At 50.9% G+C, this 27074-nt stretch overlaps 1 protein-coding gene across 4 annotated transcripts in view; it reads right to left on the bottom strand.

Moving 5' to 3' along the window:
• Positions 1 to 26147, bottom strand: part of DVL3 (dishevelled segment polarity protein 3) — a 45519-nt gene extending 19372 nt beyond the window's left edge. For 3 of the 4 annotated variants that reach the window (XM_073359179.1, XM_073359182.1, XM_073359183.2), the window contains exon 1: positions 25936 to 26147. In XM_073359179.1, coding sequence (XP_073215280.1) covers positions 25936 to 26102 — 167 coding nt within the window. In that variant the 5' untranslated portion in view covers positions 26103 to 26147. The remainder of the gene's footprint in view (positions 1 to 25935) is intronic. The other variant, XM_073359180.2, reaches the window with a different exon arrangement.
• Positions 26148 to 27074: the final 927 nt, after the last annotated feature.

Here is a 27074-nt window from a genome sequence, read left to right as displayed (position 1 = left end):
TGGACAATGCTATGTGCCAAAATCCGGGGAACAGGCTTTGCCCCACCCTGGCAGCAATATGAGCTGCTCCATTCAGTGCCACACGCTCCCATTAAGGGAGTCACCAAATGAAACCAAATGGATTTCAAGATCACCACTGGCTGTCAACACACAATTGTTATGAACTCTTCCCAAGGCAGAGAAACAGTGGTTCCTAAGGGACTGGGACGAGGGTGGGGTGGGGTGGGAGGAAGAGAAGAGATGCAGCATCTCAATCCCACAACTGCCCAGAAGGCAATATCCCTTGGGTACAAGGAAAGATACATCCACAGACCAGGAGAGCAAGAACACTTATCAATTTAGAGCAGATTAATCCTTCCTCCTCTAAGGTGTAGCCAGCCCAAGGTCACAGCAAGGCAGCAGCAAATCCAGGATTAAAACTCTGCCAGTCTAATGTTCCTTCCTGTAGTCTGTGAAGTCTTCCACTGACGCTATCAGCGTGGCTCTGCTCCATAGAGCAAGTGTCAAATGCTGGCACATTGCTGAGGAGACACCAGTCTCTTTCACCACCCAAGCCAGTCCGTCTCACTTGCTGGAAGGCTCCCCCAACACTCCCTCCTTGCCTGGCAGCACTAACATCCACTCAGACTGACATAGGCAGCCTGGACTCCATCCAGTTCCTAGAGAGAGCTCCAGGCAGAGCCAGTTTCCAGTACTGTCTGCAGCTTCCTTAGCAGCACAGAGCCCCAAGTGCAAGAAAGGGGGCAGTGCTACCCACGGCAGGGACAAAGTGACCAACAGCCAGGAAGGGACTGAATAGCCCCACAAAGTGTGCTGGCTTTGGGGGGCAGGGAGTGGTGATAGGGGAGACCCCACAATTTCAAATGGCTTGTCCCACCAGGGATCTGCTCCCCATGTCCCCACAGAGAAACAGAAGGAACACAGTTGCTCCTGGAAGGGAACAGGCCTTTCAGGATTCACACTGGTGCTGGGAGCAGATTTCTTCCCCATAGTACATGGACAAGCTCCTCCCAATCTACCCCTCTAACTTTCCTCCATAACCTGCTCCTAGCATGCACATTGCATTATTTATCATGTATTTACCACCAGGATTCCAGCGTGCAATGAAATACATATTTAGAATCCCCAGAGGAAAGCTTGATAGCAATGAGCTCGTCAGAAACTGAACAAGACCATCTCCCTCCCTCCCCGGCCCCAGCCCAGTTCTGTCGACGCCTGTCAATCCTGTCTGCACAGCTCTCCATGCTATTCTAGTCCTAGGCTCTCCACTCTATAGATCTGCTGATGCCTCCCAATCCTGAGCTAAGGTCCTCCTCCCTGCTACACCTCACTCTACCCCAGGTCAGTCACACCTGAGCTGGGCAGCCTCCCATGATAGCTGTGCGTAATGCCACATCTGTTCTCAATAGGTTGCACAGGACAACCCTGGAGGAAGCCATGGAGAAGAACAGGGCCACATACCTCCTGGGGAAGAAGCCTCAGCTGGGGGGGTCATACCCCAGGGTTCCCAAAGCACCGGATGAGACTGAAAGGGGTTTTTCACTCTTGGCTCTCTAAGGACCCTTCTACCTAATGGCAGCCATGGCAGCCCTGTGGAGCCCAGCAGGCTGCCAGGCCAAGGCTGATCCCAGGAGAACTACCCCTGGTTTGCTGTGCACAAGGCAGGCTGGCCTCACACTACAAGGGTTTAACAGACCCACTAGGTTTGGGTAGCTCTGGTGCATGCTGAGAAACGATATCCTCTCCCATCCAATGAGAACTCCTAGCTATTAGTGGGCAGCCCTAACCCTGCCCAATCGAGCGTGGCACAGGCCACATGCCACAGAGCAGACTGCAATGGCTCTGCGACCCACAGAGATTACCGAGCCCAGCAGTCAACAGGGCTGGGAAACTGCTCCAGACAGGATCTGTATTCTTCACAGCCCATCATCCCTTCATATCATCCCCGAAGAGCGACCTACGTGGTATGTGGTCAGTACATGGCAGCACAGCCCCAGGTGTGAGAGGACTGAAGATACCCTGGGCCTCAATAAAGATGCCCCTCCCCTGACTGCATGTGGCCTTCCATGGGCCGTATATACGACAGCACATTGCATTGCCTTCTGCAGCAATCTGCCACGCACAAACTGCACACATTGCCTCAGCCCGACCCATGGCACTCGGCGCGCAGCAGCCGTGGGCAGAGCAGCACGCCACACGCAAACAGCACACAGGGCCTGGCCCCTGGGCAGCGTTCCTCACACTGCCCCACTCCTCTGTGGGGCATTTTCCAACAAAGGGACCTGCGGGAAGGAGGATGGGTCTGGGGGAGGCAGGGTGAGTGGGCGGATGATTCAGGCTCCATCCCCCAGTGACATGGAGGCGGATTGTACACGGAGCCAGGCTGGGGGAGGGCCGCAGGAGCTAGGGTTGGGCTTGCTGGGTATCCGTGAAACAGTTGTCTGCTGAGACGCTGACACAAGCAGCACATCTGCTCCCATGCCGGTGGGGGAGGGGCAGAGGCAGCCTGTGAATAGAGAGGGAGGCGAGGAAGCCAGCTCAGGCCCTCATCAGACCCCTACCCTCCTGCAGCCTTCTCCCTCCAGCAGAGCCAACTGCTCCTCCCCAACACCACCCTCCAGGCTGCCAGCCCCTCCACCGGCAGAGGTGACCAAGCAGGGAATTTCCTGCAGGCTAGTAGCTTTGGGGCAGGGAGGCTGGGATTCATCTTGGTCCCATCACTCCACATGGATGAGAGGAGTGCAGAGTGTCCTCCGGAGAGACCCAATCCCAGGCTCACAAGCACAGGGGATTTCATATATTACAGCAGGATGGATGGGGGTGAGGGGAAGGTAACAGGAATGGGGCAGGGGGAGAGGAGGCAGCTGAAATCAAACAAGTACTTGGAGACTGCTGGCCTGTGTCCCCGATGGAGCCCCTGGGCTCCAGAGCCACTACCAGGTAGCCTCAAATGCAGCTGCTGGAGTCTTAGCCTCTCCCATTTCCCTGCAGTGCCTCCTGCTGACACAGCAGTGCTGGCTATGGGGGAGCTATGGGAATCACTCCAGCCCAGGGCTCTCCTAGACAGGGCCCACTGGCTACCAGGGATGCGCAGGAAAGCTAATGCATCTGGCAAAAGAGAGAGAGAGAGATTCAGTGGGAAGGAGAAACCCAGAAGTAGAAACATGGAAACATTCGAGAAGCCTGGGGGTGAGAGTAGCTATCTCTGGATATGCAGTTTTGAGCTGCGTATGCAGCGATATTCTTGGGCACAAAGGGGATAGACTCCCTCCAGAGCATCTTTGGGATGACCGCATCCAGAATCGTGTTCACTTCTGAAGCCTCATTAACAGAAAGATAATGACAAACGGAAGGAAGTACAGAGAAAAGCCACTGAAATTATCAAGAGCACCCGGGAACTTACTTATGGAGAAGAGATCAGAAAACCCAAATCCGCATAGTTTGAGGGGTGGGGAAGAGGTTGAGAATGGAAGAGGGGGCAATAATGTGATCACAAAGCATCTGAGGCATGTATTATACCAAGGATGGAAAGGAATGCCTCAGAGTAAAGCAGTGAGCTAGGAGATTCAATTCAGCAATGGCAGTTGCAGGCTGAAGATCAGGAAAAACTTCAGAACAGAGGGTTTTTTTTCAATTTAAGGAAATTCATAAGCAAAAAGCTTAATTTATTTTAAGGAAAAACCCATCACAGAACAGTGGCATTTTCTCAGAAAGGCTAGAACTCAATGTTGAGCGCAACCTTACATTACACTTCCACTGAAGTAACTGAGGCAACCTCCAACTGAACTACGTTTTATGGCTGGGAGATGCACATGCACGAAGTCTGTAAGGCATGCTGGGGTGAGAAGGGCTCTAGGAGCACAAGATGAGACTGTCGCGTCCCTTCAAACTCCTTTCCCAAGCCCCCACGAGCAATACCTTCCTCGGCATTCCAATTTCGTAGCACAAGGAGCTTACAGACTCAACTGCACACCAGCTCCCTTGAGCCTTCCCTCTCAGAAGGCAATATACTGTACCCCAACTGTCCTCAAGTGTCTCCATCATCTGGTCCCAATGTGCTGCTGAGAACTTCATCACACAGTTGCCTTCGTTTAAGGTTTTTGGGAAGCAGGGATTGTAAAGCAACTGATCTGCGAAACTGGGACCCTACAATAACACAGTGCCATAGCAAGCACCTGTCATCTGTTCTCCTGCATAAGTCATAAAATGAACTTTACAAGGAGTCTTCAAGTTTTGTTTCACTGCTTGCTCACAGAGGCAGCAGGGAAAGCCACACCCAGGAACTAAAGCACATCACCAAGCTCTGCCATTTTTGGCCTGCCAACTCAACAGTCTCTCAAAACCAGTCTTACCCCCTGGTGCTCCTATTGCTAAGGGAAGTAATGGAGCCAGTGAAGGAGCAAAAGACTGAACATGCGCATACCCAACTGTAACAACTTCCCTCCCACGCTCCCTCAGATATACTGTATTAAAAAGGAATTACTGTGGGGAACTTCTATGACCTGTTTTATACAGGTGATAACACTAGATGGTCACAATGGTCCCTTGTGACCTTGGAATCTAAGGAATCAGTCATGCAGGATTTTTTTCAGCAGGGCTACTCAGGGCCATGACTCCTTCAAACTGAGAACAGGCAAAGGGGGCGTGAAATTCTCCCCAGCCCAAGGGCTGAGCACTCTGACTTCAATGAAACCTTGGTCACTCACTGTTCCTTTGTCACTGTTGGGCAAGTTCTTTATAGTTCCCAGCTCCTAAAGAGCTCCTTTGGCCTGCTTCACATCACTGCAGTCATGAGGCCTTGTCAAGGCACCTATTATTATACTACAATATAGTGTACAGGTCCCAGTTAGGGATCGGGGCCCCACCGAACTAGGCACCGTACACACAATAAGAAGATGGTTCCTGTTATGATTTCTCTGCCCTAGACAGACACTCAAGCATTAGAATAGCCCTTTCAATGATTGGAAAAGAAACCAGCTCAGGCCCTATGTCCCAGAGCTGGAGGTGGCAGACACACTCAGCTCCTGCTGGATTTGTGCTCAGTGAAGAGGGCACCCCCTTCCATGCCACCCCACCCAGGACTGAGTGTTGATCCAGCCCAGAGATGCAGAAGGAACAGGATTTGGAAATAAGCAAACTGACCTCAGAGGCCTGTCTAGCACCAAGATTTAACTAAACTACGCACGAGGCCCAGAAATCAAATTAAGCCAAAGACCCACAGTGGCCTCTCCCACCTGGATCTCTGCGAGCTGCAGAGTAACCATCTGGCTGTAGGACCCACCCTGCACAAGCTCCACAGACCTGTCAGTCTGGACAGACACAGGAAGCTGGGGGAAAAACTGCAGGAGACACAGAGGCATTTCCACATTAATTAATTTTGCCCTGCCCAGCAGACACCTCTGGCATCCACCCCCACAACAATGTTTAAAGAAGCCATCAAAGGAGCCATTCTCCAGGTCTCTGAAGGTTCAAAGCCACTTTCATGACCTCTGGCTAGGGCAAAAGGAAACACCCCAACTAAAAATAAGCCCATCTCCCCACTCCTGTAATCCAAGCAGCTTCAACTCATTGGGGCAGAATGAGCTAGTCTACAAGGTCAACCACAAAGGTAGCAGATAAGCCTAAAGGGACCACACTGGGGGAATGAATGAAGGGCCTCTGGGTAAAAAACTCCCTACAGACAAATTCAGGAAACCTTGGACAAGCCAGCAGACATAACAACATACCCAGGACTGAAAGCTGGGCTCCTGCTGAGGGAAAACTGGCTCAGAGAAGCTGCAACTGAAAGAAGATGGATATATATTAGGGTGGGCTAAACACAATCCGAAGGTGGCTTTTAAGGTTCATCTGAATGGTGAGGGGTGGCCAACAAAAACAACAGAGCCTAGCCTACCGTGCTGCTCAGCTCCAGTTGGATCCAAGCAGCTGGGAGACGCCACAGCAATGTCAAAGATACGAACATAGGGATTAAGCACACGATACAGCACCCATCACTGTAGTACCTGGATGTCAACTCCCCTTGCAACGCTTGCTGACAGAAGAGAGAAGAAACTCACCAACGTACCAACTAACTATCCAACAGGAATTGCCAGCTTGATGATGTCAAGCAGAACAGAGCTCAGCTCCCATTGGAATGCTGAGGAAAAAGCAGGGACTAGCCAGTTAGATGGAAGGAAAGATCTACGGGGCCAATGGCAGTAGCTAACCCAGTGCTTACAACAAATCCGGTGTACTTCACATTCTTATTTAGTAGCTCGTTAATGAGCTCTCTATGGAATCTCTGCAGTTCTTCCAATATCTTACTTCAGAGTAACAGCCATGTTAGTCTGTATTCGCAAAAAGAAAAGGAGTACTTGTGGCATCTCAGAGACTAACCAATTTATCTGAGCTGCACGAAAGCTTATGCTCAAATAAATTGGTTAGTCTCTAAGGTGCCACAAGTCCTCCTTTTCTTTTTGCAATATGTTACTGTTTTCCAGGCTGCCTGAGAACGTAACACGCTCTCTGTTTTACCTGCAGGGGCTGGGACCTTACAGGGGTTAAAGCGAGAAGCAAGGGAAACATCAAAGCAAGGAGGTGCAAAGAGCTCTCCAGGGATATGGAGGAATACTGCAACAAAGGAGTTGACCCACACCACTGCCAGTACATGTAGTGTGGCAGGCAGGGATGAGAAGATCAATGAGCCCCTGTGTGTGCAATGTAGCAGGCAGGAGGAGGCCCTCCTTCCTTGGCCTTTGGAGGAGAGAAGCCCAGCCAGCTCCAGCTCTTTCTTAACAGCAGGCAAAGCTCCTGCCAAAAAAATGCTGATGTTGTGGAATGTGCTGGGTTAGCAGAACAGCTCATTCCTGGAAAAGCATCAACTCAGCGGGAGAGCAAAGAGAGGCAAAAAGGGAGAAGAGGGGATCTGAGCAACTCAACCTCCACACCTGGGGAACAAGGGAGTCACCACAAAACAATTCGCTCACCAGCAGCCCCTCCTCCTGGCCTCTCCGCACAACAGGCCCATCCCAGCACAGCCCCTTTGTTCTCAGACCATATTCCTGGACCAGTCAGCAGTGCAGCCTCCTTGCAGAGCAGAACTGGTCAGGCACAAAACCAGGCAGACACCTCCAAATCACGTATGAGTCCTGGGCACACATTTGTTGGGAGGACAGTGACTATTCACTGGATTTATTCCCCCCCACCCCGTGAACAATCGGTATGTGTTTAACAACAGATCTGCCCAGGGAGGGGGAGGAGGCAACAAAATGGCCTCTGAGTGCACCCTGGCCTCATGTCACCGACCAAAGTTCCACCTAAGCTTCACAGCTGCGCGGCAGCCTATTAAGCACCGCACAGGCGCTCAGGGCTGCAGCAGGGAGAAGCGCCTCTCTCCACCATGGCAGCTCCGGGGCTGGGGCCCCGGGATAAGCACCTCTCCCCTGGCCACAGCAGGTCTGGGCCGGGGCTAGGTTGTGGCCAGAGGAGGGGGAGGGGCGCCTCTTCCCCAACTACGGCAGATCCGGGGCTGGGCTGGGCCTAGGAGAGGCACCCCTCTCCCAGCCCCAACCCAGCCCCGGACCCGCCACGGCAAGGGGACAGGCACCCCTCCCCCGGCCCCAACCCAGTCCAGCCCAGGGAGAGGTGTCACCCTGCTGTAGCCCCGGGGCAGCCTGCACCCAAAGCCTCCCATCCCCAGCCCCTCCCCAGAGCTGGCACCCGTAGCCAGAGCCCTCACCCTCCATACCCCAACCCTCTGCCCCAACCCTGAGCCCTCTCCCACATTCTGAACCCCTCGGCCCCACCCCTGCCACATGAATTTTGCGTATGTGCACCAATACGGAGGTGATGTGTGACACATCATCTCCATATCAGTGCACATAACAAAATTCTTTCCGCATATGTGTGGGAAAAATTAGAGGGAAAACTGTCGCCAACCATCACATACTACCCTCACACTGCCCCATCCAACAGTGCAAGAGTACTGGGAAGGGCGGGGAGGGGGAAGCCCAAACATGAGACATTCGGGATGAAGGAGAAGGCACAACCTTGCTAATCAGACTCTAGGCCAGAAGGTTCCAGTAGTCTCAGCACCTACGGCCTCCCACAGTGCAGCTGCCCAGAGGGGCTTGTAAAGCAAGGGCAGTGGGTGAGGTTGAGAGTTCTACTCATACACCTCTGAGGCCAGCATGAGGATGACTCCATATGGGATGCTGGGCTGGACAATGGCAGGCAGTGCACCCACTGATGGGGCACCTCCGCTTCCCACAGTGAGCAGAAGCCAGTGCTGCTTCCTTATGTGGGAGCAACTACAAAGCTCCATTCTTGGGCCTTGATGGCTATTTCCTTTGAAGCAGCATCTAAAGGACAAAGTCATGTTTCTCAGCCCTAGCAAACGTAAATTTCACACAGGCTCTTTCCCAAACACATGACTTCAGATAAGCAACTATGTTCCTTCTACACCCTGCTCCCATTTACAATGAAATGCCCTGTAAGGACAGAGAGGGGCAGCTGTGGGGAGCGGCAGAATCCTGAGTCCTTTTCTCCACAGGCTCACAAAGTCTCCAGATGGCCTGTGGGACTATCAACAGCAACTTCTCTCCTGACCAGGGCACTCTGTGCCTACACAGACAGCCTCTACAAAGCCAACAGGGGAGAAATAACAAGCACCAAATCACCTCCTTTTATAGTATGACAAAGCAACAGCCCCAGACAATGACAGACGGAACCACAAAAAAGTGGATATGCCCCTTTCCAAAAGTCGGGCCAGGGCAGCTGCGGATGATGGCTTAAGAAACAACTGGATAGTCACGGATCCGGGACTCTACATCCCAGCATATCTTTTGGTGGAAGGGAGGGCGAGCAGTTGCACCAATTCCCCTGCTGGCTCTCGCTCTCCTCCCAGATGCAGGGGAGGAGAGCGAGAGCCAGCTTGAGAACTATTTCCAACCACAGCAGGAGCAATCACTGGACAACTCCTCTGCACCACAGCCAAGCAGGGAAGGAAGAAATCACACACATAGTACTGTATAGAGTGCCCACCAGACAAATGTCAGCAAACTGGGAAGAATTCAAAGAAAAGCACCAAAAACAATGTGGCTGGAATGATCAGCCTGCAAGGAGACAGTTACAGAAATACACCTGTCTACTGGGGGAGGAGGAGGCATGGACAATAGGAACCGACAGACCAGACCAGACCAGACCAGACCAGACCAGACCAGACCACTGGACCAGCTAGCCTAGTCTCCTGACTCCAACAGTGGCCAGTACAGTCATTTCAGAGGAAGTTGAAAGAAATTCACAGAATGAATTCTGAATGGGACAGATCTTAAGAGCATTTTATACTAAATCCAGCCATTTCTCAGGCTCTTCCCCAGAGGCAGGACCCAGCACTAGAGCAATGCACCTACTGTAGGACAAGCATGGACTCTCAGCAGGGCCACCATAACAAAGATTATTTTCCAGGCAAATCAAAGGGTATGTCTACACTACAAAATTAGGTCGATTTATAAAAGTCGATTTTTAGAAACCGATTTTATACAGTCGATTGCGTATGTCCACAGCAAGCATATTAAGTCGGCAGAGTGTGTCCTCACTACCGTGGCTAGCATCGACTTACAGAGCTGTGCACCGTGGGTAGCTATCCCACAGTCCCCGCTGCCCACTGGAATTCTGGGTTAAGTTCCCAATGCCTGATGGGGCAAAAACATTGTCGTGGGTGATTTGGGGTACATGTAGTCAGGCCCCCCCTCCCTCCGTGAAAGCAACGGCAGACAATCATTTCGTGCCTTTTTTCCTGGGTTACCCATGCAGACGCCACACCACAGCAAGCATGGAGATTGCTCAGCTCACCGTCACTGTATGTCTCCTGGGTGCTGCTGGCAGACGCAGTACTGCATTGCTACATGGCAGCAGCTCCTTGCCTTCGCAGCAGATGGTGAAGTAGGACTGATAGCCATCATGCGTCTCCTGGGTGCTCCTGGCAGACCTTGGTGAGGTTGATCAGGGGCGCCTGGACAGACATGGCTATCCTCCTCTTGGAGCACCAAATGGGACCCAGAGACTCCAAGTTAGTCTCTTCTTTAAGTTTCGTCTCACGGAGATTCAGTCCTGCCTGGAATATCATGCGAGCTGGAGGCTTCTGCCTCAGGCTGCTCTCCCAGCTGGCAGCACCATGAGGTCGCACCCACCCCAGCCTACCCCTTGCTCCCATGGCTCATGAAGCCTGGACAATAGTAAGGAGCAGTTCAACTATAGGCTGAGCAAGTGCAGAATGGTGGTAGAATGTGCCTTTGGACGTTTAAAAGCTCGCTGGCGCTGTCTGCTGACTAGGTCAGAGCTCAGCGCAACCAAGATTCCTATTGTTATTGCTGCTTGCTGTGTGCTCCATAATATCTGTAAGAGTAATGGGGAGACGTTTATGGCAAGGTGGGAGATTGAGGCAAATCGCCTGGAGTCCAATTTTGAGCAGCCAGACACCAGGCGATTAGAGGAGCACAGCAAGGTGTGCTGCGCATCAGAGGGGCTTTGAAAACCAGTTTCATGACTGGCCAGGCTTCGGTGTGACAGTTGTGTATGTTTCTCCTTGATGCAAACCCACCCCCCTTTATTGATTTTAATTCCCTGTAAGCCAACCATCCTCCCCGCTTCAAAATAAAGTAATTATTGTTTTGAAACCATGCATTCTTTCTTTATTAATTAAAAACAAAAATAAGATAACGGACAAGGTAGCCCGGGTGGGGAAGGGGAGGAGGAAGGACAAAGCCACATTGATTTTTAGTGTGGCTACAATAAGCAAACTGTTTGAATGTCAGCCTTCTGTTGCTTTGGCCATCCTCTGGAGTGGAGTGGCTGGGTGCCCGGAGCCTCCCCCTACCCGCATTCTTGGGCATCTGGGTGAGGAGGCTATGGAACACGGGGAGGAGGGCAGGCGGTTATACAGTGAATGCAGAGGGGGTCTGTGGTCTTGTTGACTTTCCTGCAGCTCCAACAGACACTTCATCATGTCCGTTTGCTCCCCCATTAGCCTCAGCATCACGTTCTGCCTCTGCTCTTCGTGCTCACTTAATTCTTTCCTGGTCTCTGCCACTGAATGCCTCCATACATTAAGCTGTGCCCTATCAGTGCGGGAGGACTGCATGATCTCGGAAAACATGTCATCGCGAGTGCGTTTTTTTTGCCTTCTAATCTATGGTAACCTCAGGGACGGAGATGATACGGGGAGCGTAGGAACATTCTACGCTCTACGATTCTGGGGGGACTATATGGTCACCTGTGCTGCTGAGTTCGCCACGACTTCCAAACAGGAAATGAAATTCAAAAGTTCCCGGGGCTTTTCCTGTGTACCTGGCTAATGCATCGGAGTTCAAAGTGCTGTCCAGAGCAGTCACAATGGAGCACTCTGGGATAGCTCTCGGAGGCCAATACCATCGATTTGTGTCCACACTATCCCAAATTCGACACAGCAAGATCGATTTTAGCACTACTCCCCTCGTTGGGAGGAGTGCAGAAGTTGATTTTAATAGCCCTTTAGGTCGACGGAACGGGGTTGGTTGCATGGACCTAGTCATTTTTAAATCAACCTAACGTGGCTAAATTCAACCTAACCCCTTAGTGTAAACCAGGCCAAAGTCTCTTGGTTTAGTCCTGCCTTCTGCACTACCCCCAGCGCCATGCAAACACCAGACCTGGGGGTCCAGGGAAGCGAAACAGAAGGGAAGGGGACACTGGTTTTGGCAACTGGAAGAACAAGAAAAGAAAGATAGATGCTCTGATTCCACCTAGTAAGAAAGAGGATGTGCTGGGACTGAACAGAGACCCAGGGAGCGAGCAAGTTACAGAACAAAACTAACACTGACCAGTCAAGTCAAGCACTCCCTCAAGGAATGGCATACTGCTCCAAGCAGCAGCTTAGCCAAATGTGCAGGACAGGGAAAGTCCCAGCAGCCCCAGCCCTTCCCAGGCTGTTCTCAAAATTAAAAAGAAAAGGAGTACTTGTGGCACCTTAGAGACTAACCAATTTATTTGAGCATGAGCTTTCGTGAGCTAGCTGTAGCTCACGAAAGCTCATGCTCAAATAAATTGGTTAGTCTCTAAGGTGCCACAAGTACTCCTTTTCTTTTTGCGAATACAGACTAACACAGCTGTTACTCTGAAACCCCTCAAAATTAAAGTCATTCTGCTTTGGCTCCCTTGCTTCTCTTGGATCACTGTCACAACTGGCACAAATTGGTCCTCTTCTTGGCGGTCTCAGCAAATCTAGGTTGCCAGGCCCCAATCCTGTAGCGGTCTCTCCAGAGCAGGGAAAAGACACAGTGAAAGGTGGTAGGACTTGCCTTGCTTCTGCCCAAGCTGCAGCTATTATGTGAATAAACAACAGAATACTGAGTTCTGTTGCAGTGTTGAAAAGTGGTTACACTAGCAGTTAGTTAAACCTTTTCCACCACCACTTCAGAGTGGCCCATTGCTGATAATTATGCTCAGCAACAGATCCACTTCCTGCCCCAGTGTATTTGCAGGATGGGCAGAGTTGTTATGTGACCCAGGACTTCCACTTCCCTCACTCTTAGCCGTATTGAAGCAATAATACAGCATTTGCATGGAATGTCTCTCCTTGCCCCGCAGTTAAGTCACGGGGAGCGCTTTATGACAACGCATTTGAAAGACTGGGAGATCCAGACAGGATCACATAGAAACACAGGCATGTGACTACTGTGCACATCTCAACTCAGGTGCATATGAACTCCACATCTCAGGAAGAGCACACAAGCAGCAGGCAATTTCCCCATACTTAGCACAGCCCAAGGCATTGGCCACATGGAGGGTTGTGTCAGCTGGGGGGACTAGAAGATTCAAAAGGGCCCAGATTAAAGATATACGTGCATAAAAAGGCAGCTGAATTGGGTGACAAACACACCATGATTCTTGGGGGAGGGGGAGGTGGGAGAGAAGGTCCAGACAAACAAAATCCTATCAGCATACCAAAATAATCCACCTTTTGGCTCCAGTTAACATGAGAAATCTTATCCAAGAGGGCCCTTTGGGGAGAAAGTTGTACGTTTCTGAAAATGTATCTATAATGCAAGTCCCTCTACCATACTACAATGAAGGCATCTCCTGGCCTAGTCTGATTTCACTTGTGGGAATAGAGAGGTTGCATTAGGAAGGTCTAAGTAACACACGGATGAGTCAGCTACCACAATGACTAGCACCCTAATGAACTTCTCTGCACTCTCAAAGCTTTGCCAACAAACTGGTGATCACATCAAGTACCAAAGTCACACTTAGTGCAATATTTTGCACATTACCCCCAGCTATTTAATGACTCAGACACTGCAATGAACACAAAAGGGTAGACCAGAAGCTGCCCTGCAGGGTTCATTGTACATTAGGTACATGATGCTCTCCTCCCAAACAGCATAAAAATCTCCAACAGTGAACAGTTTGGTTTGCCCACGTATAGATTACCCACAGGACTCTTGAGTCACAGGTACAGTGACTTGCTACTAGCCTCCTAGAAATGAAAAAAGAAAAGGAGTACTTGTGGCACCTTAGAGACTAACCAATTTATTTGAGCATGAGCTTTCGTGAGCTACAGCTCACTTCATCAGATGTTTACCGTGGAAACTGCAGCAGACTTTATATACACACAGAAATCATGAAACAATACATGATTTCTGTGTGTATATAAAGTCTGCTGCAGTTTCCACGGTAAACATCTGATGAAGTGAGCTGTAGCTCACGAAAGCTCATGCTCAAATAAATTGGTTAGTCTCTAAGGTGCCACAAGTACTCCTTTTCTTTTTGCGAATACAGACTAACACGGCTGTTCCTCTGAAACCTAGAAATGAAAAGCTATTCAGGGGAAGACAGTGGAGTGTAGGTAGGAGAAAGAGAATATTATTAAGAAAAGGAATAACATAAGCTATCAGCGAGAACTCTGCCAGGAGAGAAACCTGCCAGGGAAATCATTTTCCTAGAAAAGAGGTGGGAATCCAACTGCTTCAGACATTTAAAACTAAACTGGGGCAAAACACTAGAAAAAGTGCATTAGAGAATAAAACTGCCCCAGTATCTGCAAGCCAGACTGGGGGTGCATCCAAACTAAGAAAAAAGTTTGTTTTGCCAACAGATAGTAACCAGTGCTTAATTTGTGCCGGGGCTGAGGCACCTCTAGGTTTGGCAGTTCATAGCCCCGGCACCGATGCTTGCCACATTAGTTATGAAAGTAAAAATACTGCTTGAGACCCGGCACCTCTTTCATTACAAATTAAGCACTGATGGTAATTAACGTGGTAAAGTTATGGATAAGGCAGTTGTACTTTTAACACACGTTAACAGGCAGAGATAAACACTAATGGTAAAAATAAAACATTTTTTCCCCTAGAGAAGACAAGGCCTAGATGAGCACACATCCACAGGCCTTTTTCACTGCTAGCCTCTGTGCTCTCTCTTCAGACCCTGGTACTCACTACAGAGCCGGAAAGGGTTGGATTTACAGCTGACACATCACAAGGGGCCAGTTTAGGAAAGAATTCCATCAGAAATCCTAGCAAAGTTCTTAGGACACCCACATTACTAACAACTCAGGAGGAACCCTGTCTGTACAATAAATCCCTCTGGAATTCACCCCATGAGGCTAGAATAAGACCTGGCCCTTTCTCAGCACATCCCAGCCAAGGATCTTAAAGCACGTTCCAAACACTAATCTCTAGCCCAATAAAGTAGGTCAGTATTACCCCAATGATACAGAGGGGGACTCTAAGGCACACAAAAGGGAAGTGTCTTGGCCAAAGTCAGTAAATTGGTGGCAATGCTAAGAACAAAATCCAGGGCACCTGACTCTTAGGCCTACACTTTCAGCACAAACGTCCTCTCCATTGTAATCCAAGCCTGTGACACAGCTCCCAGAATGCAATCCTGTTTGACTGGCCCTTAGACTCATCTCTGAGGTAGACTAGTGTGTATGGCAGCAGCTGCTGGGCATCAGAGAACAGAGAAACCCAAACACAGCCTGTCTCATTCACACCCAGCACTCCGCATGAGTCACTGAGACAGCTGGCAACAAAGAGGGAGGTCATTCAGCAGATGCTCTTCTCAGCACTGCAAGGGCAGATCCAGAAGTCAGCTGAGAGGAAAGACTTTCCCAGACAGGGCTGCTGCTAGTTCTCTCCTAGCAGCTGCTCTCTATGGGGAAGCCTATGTCCCTACCCTGGGGGGCATGAGGAAGCCTGTTCCCTCCCAGGGATTTAAAGCTTAAGTGCAGTTCGGAGCCTGTAATGCCAAGGCCAACAAGCCTGATTCTTTCCTGCCAGTTCAGTCATTATTACGGGAATTCATTGTAGTTTTACTTACATCTTGGCCAGCAAGGCAGGCAGAGCAGAGTGGGGACAACCAACTCAAAGCCCAGCCGGTATGACACACTGACTGAATGCTGCTCCCACTGCCCTGGAGACTTGAGCCACGATGGGGCAGTTCTAGGGAATTTTTTCCCCCCAATCTAGAAAGTAACTGATATAAAATCATAATTGTTCCAACTCCAAACAATACTGCCTGTACAACTGTGAGCCCAGGGGAGAAGAGCCCGGCTCCAACTCTGTGCCTGCCAAAGCTACCAGAGCAACTTAGCTCTTAACTGTGCTGGCCCATTGTAATTATCACAGTCCCAACAGCACAAGGCTGGAGAGAGAGAAAAGCCAGACCAAGAGCCTCAGAGCAGCAGAAAGGAAGCTCAGGAAGATGCCAATATGTCTCATCTGCGAGTCACAAAAGCTCGTCTGCTTAGCCTGAGAGTCCTTTGAGGCAGGGATGGCGCACACAGTACAGAGCACCCTGGCGCACTCTATAAACAAGAATAATGACTGGGACCTCTCTTGTAGACGTGGTCAGAGGGAGTGGAAGGTTTTGCTATGGAGCCAAAATAGCTGAGAGATTGACCCAACCTCCCAAAAATCAGATCTGCTCCAAGTGCCTCAAAAATGTGTCGGGGAGAATTGATCTGAAAACTGTACTACGGACAGTAGCTTCCAACAAAGTCTTGTCTAACACCTCCCACTCCCGAATGAAATGATGGGGTTCACATGCTCCATCTGAACAAGCAGCCATGAGGGCTGGGATCACATGATGTTGCAGACAGAACCACCCCACTACAAACACTCCAGAAAACCACCAGCCAGGTAGCAAAGGTCATGGCAGCAGCCTCCAGCTAACAAACAAGAGGGTGGGAGGGGAAAGAGGAGGGAATCAATCGGAAACACCAAACAGGGTTCTGGCTGTCACCCTATCTGATAAGCCTCCACGCAACCCAAACAGCATCCAGCATGCACAGAGGACTGGGTAACACACAGGCAATGTCCACATCAGCAGATTGCACAGCATTCTACAAACCAAACTCACCCACGCCCAGCTGCCCTGCAGGGGCTTTCACAAAGAGTCAGGTAAAAGCAATGCCCTGGCCCAGGACACTGCTGTGTTCTCTGGGATGTTTATATGGGACGCAGCCAAGGCTAGCTCACGGGCAGGGGAGGTGACGGATCAGCAGAATCAAACCGATTCTCTCATTCCAGGAGCTGCATAAACTGAAACATCCCATCAGCTGCAGTGGGAAGTCTGCATAGCCTTTTCCCACCACACCAGACAGAAAGTGTGAAAAATTGGGATGGGGGTGTGGGGTAACAGGAGCCTATATAAAGAAAAAGACCCAAAAATCGGGACTGTCCCTATAAAATCGGGACATCTGGTCACCCTACACCGCCCCCAACAGCTACACAGGTGGCTTCCGCTAACCTACATCATAGAAGCCTCAGAAAGGACACAAGGAACTTTAACAATGTGCTCTGCATAGCTAAAGAGAAAGGCGTATGGCCTGACTGCCTAGAAAAAGGGGCTGGTTTCTGTGAGGAAGATGGAAACCAAGCACGACTGTGAAGAAAGAGCTGCTGAGGGACCCACACCGAGATTCCTTTTCGCACTCCCCTTCCCTCCTGGCTGAGCAATATCAAGCCAAGCTCTGCACATCAGCTTCCATAGCTCAAGAGGTCTCTGGGCCAGAATGCTGCAGCTCAAACACATTTGGTCCTGTCAGCCTCCTGGGGATCCACAAGACTGAGCAGAAGCTTGTTTCTTAGTGTTTGCACAGCCATGCCCGAGTCTCTGCCGAGGGAGCGCATGGCACCAGTTCAGCGATTGCCTAGTTCAGGAGAAGCCCTCATCGGAGACAGAGATTAGCCAGTCCTCTGGGCAGTGGACTGCAACAGGACAACAATACAGCTATTACAACAATATACGACAACAGTCACTGGACTGGACACTGCAATGGAGACGAATCACAGAGCTGCCCAATGAGATGAGAGTAGGTGGGGAATCCAAGGGCAAACAAGTCATGTACATGGGAGCTAAGCTTGAGGAGAGCGACTGGCAGGGGCTCAGCATCCTGAGCCATGAGCACAAGGGGCACGAGCTACCACCATCTGCATCACCAACTCCAAGCCAGCCAACAACACTAATTCCCTGGCAATCCCACCCCCTTACTGCTCCCGGCAAAGGGGACACTAACATTGCCCCCAAGCAGCACCACCCAGACACATGGCTGAAAGGCAGCCAGGCTACAAAGGGAGCGAAGGGCCCTGTGCGGAATGGAGCTCTGCCAAGTTCAGAACAAGACTCTCAAACATTTATTTTAAATGGAAACCAGGAGACCGAACAATGGCTGCCATACTGTCATCATTAGCTCACTAATAGGACAAGAGGCAAAAGTAAACCAGAAAACCAACAGTATCATATTCTTCCAGTGAGCACTGGGGGAGGGCACTCACTGTCCTGACCACAGAAGCCAGAGATACCCCCCGACCAAAGTCTCACATGTTCCCTGGCAGGCTGCTATGTGCATGAGGCCTCTTTCCTTCACTCAAAGCACTAGAGCCTGCTGTCACTGAAAGCCAGTGGCAGACCACTGAGCTCAGAAAAGAGAGTCAGCGACTGAAGCCAATTTAATACTGAGTACAAAAAAACACCCTTTCTGGCAGAACCATATGTCACAGATCCATAGGATTGGTGCTATGCCCTCAGCTTTGGAACAGTCTCTGGGAGGAATCCCTTCGATGTGCCAGACTCCCAAGGGGTATCTCTCTTCCTTCAGGGTGGGCCATGAGGCCTCACCACCTCCTAGACTGAACGTCTGGGGCTCCAGCCCTCCTGCTTCACACTGTGAGCTCCGTCCAGAGAGTCCAGCTGAGACAGACCCTGGTAGAGACTTGTCCACCCTGTAGGGATTAACGCACTAGTATTTGCAGTGACGCTCAGTGTCAAAAACCGTCAGGTTTATCAGTCAGTTGGTCGCAGCCTGGGAAGTCCTTAGATGAGCTCAGAGAACTGAAGGTAAAAGCATAGTCCAAGCCCATTCTGGTTAGCCCAGAGCCCAGCCAAGCTGTAATGAACTCCATGTTCAGGCTCTGTCTCTCTCTCTCTCTCTCACTCACTCTGACCTCCAGGAGCAGTTCCCAGGTGAGAGGCCCGACTCTTTCCAACAGCCAACTCCGATCCCTCCACCTCACTCCTTCTCAGTTCTTTGTTCTCGAGCTGGGGGATTTTGCTCAGTTTCCCTGCTGAGCGGTGGGGAAACCCCTCTCCCTCTGGGCATCAGTTGCCAGGTGTCAATGTCCTGGTGAATGGATTTGCCATGGTCTTCTCAGATTTTCCACTCAGATGGGGTCAGCCTCAGTCAGTCCTTTTAAGGACCCATTCAGGCTCAGACAAATGACATTCATACCCATTTCAGAGTAACAGCCATGTTAGTCTGTATTCACAAAAAGAAAAGGAGGACTTGTGGCACCTTAGAGACTAACCAATTTATTTAAGCATAAGCTTTCGTGAGCTACAGCTCACTTCATCGGATGCATACTGTGGAAAATACAGAAGACGTTTCATACCCATGTCTCTCTCTCAGCCTGTCTGAGAGAAAACAGTCCTTTTTCCTCCACTACTGGGTAGGCATGTGAAATACAGGAGAAACTGAGGCACACATAGGTTTCACAAAAATTTACAGAAAATTCCCATTTCGCCACATCATAACCAAATAGGACCTTGTGATGGACAGCATACAGCAACTCAGGGAAACAAGGATGAAGGGCCATGTTTATACAAGGGTTAAATCCAGTGGAATACATTTCAGCAGATGGGCTGAGAACCATGCTTGAAACCGTGACATTAACAACCAAGAGCAGGCAGCTCAGGCAGAGAACAAGGCTATGTTTGGCCATGATCACAGACAAAATGCCAGATCAAACATGCTGGAACTCAGCTCAGAGGCACCTAGAGATGGCTAGAGGACAGCAATTCCGTTTCACGACAAATTTTGAAGTCCCAAAACTGGTTTACGTTCCACACCAGAACAAAAACAAAACCTTCCAGACTTTTTCAAAAATCAGAATTGTGTCAAGAAGTCCGTGTTCAGCTTTTCAATTCATTGTTAGCTGCAACCAAGTTCAGTAAGGGTTGTGAAGGTTTGTTATTTGTGTACTGTAGACAGGGCCCAATTTGGCTAGCTTGTCTTACAGAACACCTCTCCATGGCAAAGAAGCCCGGGTACGAGTGCCATCAAACATGGTGGACGGTAAGATGGTGCCAACCACAACACAGACAGGGCTGGACACCGACAGAGTCTAATAGCTGGGTTTGAGCAGGAAGGTGCAGCAATGTAGGCACATGCAATGCCATCCTGGAGTGAGTAGAGCAGCTAACCCTCCCCACACATATCTGTGACACCCCAGCCCTGGTGCTCTTGCTCTGCCTCCTCCCCACAACTTAGGAACAGGCTCCTGCAATAGCCACGACTAGGATCAACTCCAGTGTCTATGTGCCACACCACACTGGGGAGAATGGTGTGGAAACTTGCCAGAAGAGCAGGGAGAGGCTGGCAGTCCCTAGCCATGTGCTCAGCAGCCTACAAGGCAGGAAGTGCAGCCGGTCAGTGGGTGCAGAGCCCAGCATTCAGACACCCAAGAAACATTGCAAATAACCATTCGCCCCGACTCAGGCAACTCCATCCCACCTGATCAGCAGGGAGACCTCTGTACCCTCACAGCTAAGTAGGAGAGACTGCAATAGACGAGCGTACTGTGAACATGTCTCAGAGCTGAACACTGCCCTCCAAGGACCTCAAGCTTTCTGGTCAGCTTGAGAAGGAATAACCTGGTTGGGGGAGGGCCAGTCAATATGCTAGGCATCGGCCAACCACATCAATTCTGTCCTAGGAGCCAGGTGCTTTTTCACAAGGATTTCTAGGTTGAGTCAGACGAATTGTCCTAAACAGAGCTACACAGAGCACCCAACACTGCAGGCGTCTACAATTCAACCAAACCGTTTGTCTTGTCCCCTCAGCCCTTCCTGTCTTTGCAGCAGCGGATTGGGGGACATCCAGGGAACAAGCAACTCTTCTCCTCAATTAGAATTTAACTGCTTAGGAAAGACTCAGCAACGGATTTGTGCTCAGCCCCTGAACACCATAGGGACAGCATACACCCTACCCCTCAGTATGAGTAAGGACACAGTTAGTGGGTCACTAGCTGGAGGAGGAGGAGAAGTGCAGGACAGGCATTGCCACTTACCACAAGGGAAATAAGTAAGCAAACAAATCACACAAGGTTTCCAAGCCTTGTAAGCTCACTTACATTGTCAACAGATTCTCTCTCACCCTCTCCCTGCATGCAATCCAGTCTGAGTGACAGCAGCACCTAACACCAGGAACAGGGCAAAGCCAAGAGCCTTCTGCAAACAAGAAAGTTACGCATACAAGAAAATATCATCTCAGGCTCCAAAGTGCTGGCACACTGTGAGGCAGCTCACCACTTCTTAGGGATTGACACTGCTTATTAAGTTTAGGATCCATTCCTTGTCTCCAAACACTCTCAACCAGGAAGACAGAGGCTCCTGGCACTGACTTCAGAAAGATCCCACAATAAAAATAAATCAGCCAGCCTCTCAGCAAACATCAACACATTTCCCCATGCACATGTGCGCGAGATGAGGTCGCCAAATACCAACAGCGTCCGACCCACAAGCTGGGAATTCCAGCAGGGCCTGCTTTGTTCGGTCTCCAGAAAGTTCTCCTAATCTCAGCCTTGAACCCATCTTTGGAAAGCAGAGTGATAATTAAACAGGCCTGGATTAGTTATCAGGCTGGTGATTAGTTGGATACCAATTTTCGCTTGCCAGCTGAGACCTGGAAATCACTCGGTACTGTTCAAAGGTTAAAGTTGGAATCAACTCCTGAATACAAGTGGGAGAAGCAAAAATCAATGGGAGAAGCAGCAGAAGCACCCCATCATCCCACTCCAAATCACTTGTGTCCCTTCACTGATGCAGCACAAAAGGGCATGGGGGCTAGTTTGTCTTATCACTGCCAAAAAAGGGGAGATCACAGAGGTCCAGAGACTGCAATGGAATGGAACAGAAGAGTTGGCAAGGCACAATGGAGACAAGCAAAACAACCAATCGCTCAGACCAACCACTTCCTTAAGCACAAGAGGAGTTATGAGAAAAAGAAGCAGACTAAGGGGGAAAATTAAAACTTTCAGGCAGCTAAGGATTTAGGGAGAGGAGAGAAGAGGGAAACCCTTGAGCCAGTTGCTAACAGTTTACCCACACACAGAAATTGCATGAGTTTAAAAGACCACTTAAATTAAACCAGAGCAAGGACTACATGGACATGCTTCTATTGGTTTAAAACTGGTTATATTGGTTACAGGTAAAATCTAAACCAATAAAAACCTGGTTTAAATTGATTTGAGAGAACAGCCACAAGCAGAGTTGCACCAGGTTAATTTAAACTGGCTTAAAAATCACACCTTTAGTTTAACCCTTGCAACTGTATCATAGCACAGACTGCAGAGAAGACCTGCATCCGATGAAGTGAGCTGTAGCTCACGAAAGCTCATGCTCAAATAAATTGGTTAGTCTCTAAGGTGCCACAAGTACTCCTTTTCTTTTTGCGAATACAGACTAACACGGCTGTTACTCTGAAACCTGCATTTGTGATGCACAAAGCAAGACACCATTTCACTATGACAACTTGGGGGAGCCTTTTCACACATTACTGAGATCCATACCCTTACTGAATAACCATGCAAGCTACAATGGGGCTTCAGGAGGTGTGGTGTTTGTGATGTCCTTGCACGGGTACCCTGATTTTTTAGAGGGTTTTTTTTTTTAAATTACTGTATCAACTGAGATCGGGGCCCGTTGGGTGAAGCACTGCACACACACACACAAACACACACACGTAAGAGTCCCTGCCCTGAGGATCTTACAATCTCAAGAGACAAGACAAACAAAGGATGGGAGGCAGTATTATAATGGCTGGTTTACAGATGAGGAACTGAGGCACGGAAAGATTAAGTGACTTACCCAAGGGGACTTTACTGCCATTTGTAGCTGTCGCATCTCAGTCCAGCAACAGACTCCTGCTTCGTGGGTGGGTAATAAACACATTTCCCCATGAGGACTAGCTCAGGAAACCTTGCAACCTCTCTGTTTAACCCTCCCCTCTTCCAAATTTGCAAGATTAATTATTCTTGGGTTTCTTTCTTTCTTTTCCCACAGAAGATACCGTTCTGGGATTCGCTTATTCCAAGGCTGGGTACCCTGCACTTTGGCTAGCATTAACTGCTGATCAGCCCTGCAACTCCGCACTCAGTAAGGAGAATCTTGGTTCACATTTCCAAGGAGATGAAAACTCTGAATCAGCCTCCCTGCAATCCTGATACTCAGAGCAAACAGATGTTACCAAGATAAATAAAAGAAAGGAAAATCCCACACGCTAAGGCATGGTCTACAGTTAAATGTTAGGCTGGCATAGCTAAAAGTTCACACCCTGGAGCACTGTAGCTGTGCTGACCTAACCCGCAGGGTAGACATGACCAGATCAATGGAAGAATTCTTCTATCAACCCACCTACTGTTGCTCAGAAAGGTGGATTATCTACAGTGACGGAAAAGCGCCTTCAGCGCCGTAGCAAGTGTCTACCCTAACACACTAAAGTGCCATAGCTGTGCTGCCCTAGTGCTCACAGAGAAGACATGGCCTAAGCCAGTGGCTGCACTGCTGCTTTGGGATGTGGAGAGCTGAACGGAGCTCCCAAGGGAACGCCATGCCAGAGCTGTCCTGCCTGGAGAAAGGTGGAAAAGACGGAATTGACCAGGCCTGGGCTAAGGGCAGAGGAGGAAAGGGGAAATTGTTAGGCCTGTATTAGCAGGTAAATCTGGCTAACTCTGGGGAGAGTGAAATGCATCCATCCCTGGCAGACAGCTTGCAGAGAACTCACCCTCATTCCCTAGGAGTTTTGTCTCCTTAGAACCAGGGCCAAGGCCCATCCCAGCTGGAGGCTTCTCCTTTCTGTTTTACCAGCTGCCACTGAACCTTCAGGCTCCAACATTCCCTCTGCCTCATAAAGAAGTAGTTTCTAGAAGTTCTCCCACTGTCAGAACCAGGCTGGCTTAGGAGACTCACTCCACACAAGCCATGTTCCTTCTTGCAGGTGCTGGGGGAAGGGGCAACCTGGGGAAAAGGGGCAGATTGTCTGGCAAAGAGTAATAAGTGCACATGAATACCACCCCTTTCTATCTCAATCACACAGCAATTCTTTTCAGTCATTCACATGGCACTGCAAGTGTCCATGCCCTTCTACAAATCATTACGATCTCTCCTCCCCATGCATCTTACTAAGATGGAGATACAAGACCCGAGTAGGTACCTGCCAGCCCACCTCCCCGTGGGCCAGTTGAAAGTTATTCCCTCCTGTATACTATTTAGAAGTTACCAAAACATCTCATGTGACAGGGTCCCCGCCCCTTCCTTGGGAACAATTCCACAGCTGGATCAGTCTTACTGTCTCCCTCCAACCCTCAGATCGTTCTCCTTACACTTCCCTGAACGAGCAGGTACCCAGAACTAAACGCAGCATTCCAGATGGGTTCTCCCCAGAGTCAGGCAGAGAGAGACTCTCCCCTCCCTGCTCCAGAACTTGAGGCCTCTGTGTCTGCAGCCTCAATTAGATGATTTATTCAGCAGCATAGAAGTACGTGGCACCAAAACAAAACCACACTGACCAGCGTTTTATCCCATATCACACTGCAGACTCCTGTCTGATTTGCTGCCCACCCCCTCAGTCTCTCTCATCCACTCCCACACTGCAGATTTCTTCCACCCAAAGAGGATCCAGGTTTAGGGTTATTCCCTTCCCCCATTGAATGAGCTGCATTTGTCCAAGATGATCCTTGTTTTATTATTTGCAGCCCATTTCTAGTCTCACTGGGTCTCTCTGTATCATTTCTCTGTCCTCACTGGTATCTGCAGCTCCTCCCTGTTTTGGTTCATCTGCAAATTTCACTGATCTGCCATACGCCTCCTCTTCTGGATCATTAGTGAAGCTATGAAATAAGACCAGGCCTAACACAGGTCCCTGCAGCTTCCACCAGACCCCCTGGCCACAACTTGAGACATTGCGATGTATTACTACTCTTGGTTGACAAATGCAGACAGACACTTTTCCACCTCTATGGCAGTGGTGCAGTCAAGAGTTCCAATTCATTTTGAGATCAATATTTCAAAGGATCCCAAAGCATTTATTTACAAACAATATGCATAGAGACAGGTTTCAGAGTAACAGCCGTGTTAGTCTGTATTCGCAAAAAGAAAAGGAGTACTTGTGGCACCTTAGAGACTAACCAATGTATTTGAGCATAAGCTTTCGTGAGCTACAGCGAAGTGAGCTGTAGCTCACGAAAGCTTATGCTCAAATAAATTGGTTAGTCTCTAAGGTGCCACAAGTACTCCTTTTCAATATGCATAGAGAATTCATTTCACCCACCACTGAAATGCAGCCTCCTCTGAAGGGAAGGCAGCAGCAGTTTGGCAGTACCCAACAACGGGATACAACAATTTAGGCACAGAATATGTAGTGCAAACAACTGAAATTCCAGAGAGAAGGTAGGGCAGGAAGATGTACTTAACTCAACTGGAATTTGGACAAAAGGTAATACCAACTCATTTCAGGACCATGAATAGGCTCAACATTGGTTCTAAGTCTAAACGAAAAGCGGTCATCTCCAGACCTAACACCAGACTGGGGCATTTGGGTCAAAACGGACTCAGCAGAGAAAGTACCCCCTAATGACTCCCACACACAGCTTTCTGCAGCACTCAGAATTATCTGAAAGACTCTCATCCAAGCAGTAACCAGGCCCAGCCCTGTTTAATTTATGAGACTGAACAAGGTCACAGCCTGAGGCAGTCTTTGGCTGTAGTAGAAAGGAGCTAGGAGGAGTGTGAAACTATAGGCCACTTGCAACCCCCAGTCGCCCCCTCACAAGTTCTAGTGTAAACTGTGAATCCTGTGAGGGGGGGAAAAACCAAGCAAGACGGGCTCTGCAACCCCTTCCCAAGCAGGTGCTCTGCAAGAGAGGAGGAGCAGAGCTCCTCAGCCAGAAATGGGATCTTCACCAGAGACTGGAAAAGAGTGGGACGCAGGTAGATGACAGAATGGGGTGAAGGGATGTGAATATCCCAGGGAGAGGAAAGGATCAGGGGCTCCACAGGAAAATTAAGCGTGTGCCTGCATGGTTGGTGGCTCCTTGAAGAGATGCAGATTTTTGTGGGGGGGGTGTCAGAAAAACTAGATTACGGAGCCCCAAAATGAGAGAGGATTTGGGGAAGAAGGTACAAATCCCCCAACCTTCTAACCCAGCCATGGACATTTGAGGGTGCTAGGAGCCCTGGGATGGAGGGGTGCCCCCCCAGCACACCCCGGGAGCCAGAATTGGGGGGTGCCCCCCAGAGAGCCCCCCAGCACAGCCCGGGGCCAGGATTGGGGGGTGCCCCCCAGAGAGCCCCCCAGCACAGCCCGGGGCCAGGATTGGGGGGTGCCCCCCAGCACAGTCCGGGGGTGCCCCCCCCACCACTCACCCGAAGTCATCGTCCATAGACTTGAAGTAGAACTTGTAGTTGGGCCGGTTGAGGAGGCCCTTGAAGTCGCCCAGGGTGACCCGCTCGGCCGGGATCGGCAGCTTCACCAGGTAGGGCGTCTCCTGCTCGTCCAGGTGGTAGATGATCTTCGTCTCGGCGGCCGCCATGGCGCCCCCCGCCCGGGCCCCGACCAGGCCCGCAGCCCCCCGGGCCCCGAGCGCCCCCCGGCCCGGCGCCCCTCGGCCCCGGCGCGGAGCCCCCCGAGCACAGCGTCCCGGCCCGGCCCGGCCTCTCGCGGGGTGGGTCCCCCTCGCCCTTGTTCTCCGGGTCCCAGCGCCGCCCGGCTACAGCGCAAACTCCGGCGGCTCCGGCTCCGGCTCCGCCCCCGCGGCCCCCAGTCCCAGGGGCTTCACTGGGCAGCGAGAGCGCGGCCCGGCCTCGCCCCGCTCCCGCTCCCCGGGCGGCCCGCCCGGCCCCGCGCGCGGCGGCTTCCCCTCAGCAACGAGCCCCGCTCCCAGCCTCCCTGACCGCACAGAGCCCCCGCTTCCCTACAGCCCCCCCCGAAACCACAGAGCCCCCCACCCCGCTTCCCTACAGCCCCCCGAAACCACAGAGCCCCCCACCCCGCTTCCCTACAGCCCCCCCGAAACCACAGAGCCCCCCACCCCGCTTCCCTACAGCCCCCCCGAAACCACAGAGCCCCCCGCTTCCCTACAGCCCCCCCGAAACCACAGAGCCCCCCGTTTCCCTACAGCCCCCCCCGAAACCACAGAGCCCCCCGCCCCGCTTCCCTACAGCCCCCCCCGAAACCACAGAGCCCCCCGCCCCGTTTCCCTACAGCCCCCCCCGAAACCACAGAGCCCCCCACCCCGCTTCCCTACAGCCCCCCGAAACCACAGAGCCCCCCGCTTCCCTACAGCCCCCCCGAAACCACAGAGCCCCCCACCCCGCTTCCCTACAGCCCCCCGAAACCACAGAGCCCCCCGCTTCCCTACAGCCCCCCCCGAAACCACAGAGTCCCCCACCCCGCTTCCCTACAGCCCCCCGAAACCACAGAGCCCCCCGCTTCCCTACAGCCCCCCGAAACCACAGAGCCCCCCACCCCGCTTCCCTACAGCCCCCCGAAACCACAGAGCCCC

Source organism: Lepidochelys kempii, chromosome 9 (genome assembly GCF_965140285.1).
Source record: "Lepidochelys kempii isolate rLepKem1 chromosome 9, rLepKem1.hap1, whole genome shotgun sequence".
Taxonomy (NCBI): Eukaryota; Metazoa; Chordata; order Testudines; family Cheloniidae; genus Lepidochelys; species Lepidochelys kempii.
Note: the sequence above shows the minus strand (reverse complement) of the source record. Positions and strands in the feature narration are given on the sequence as shown.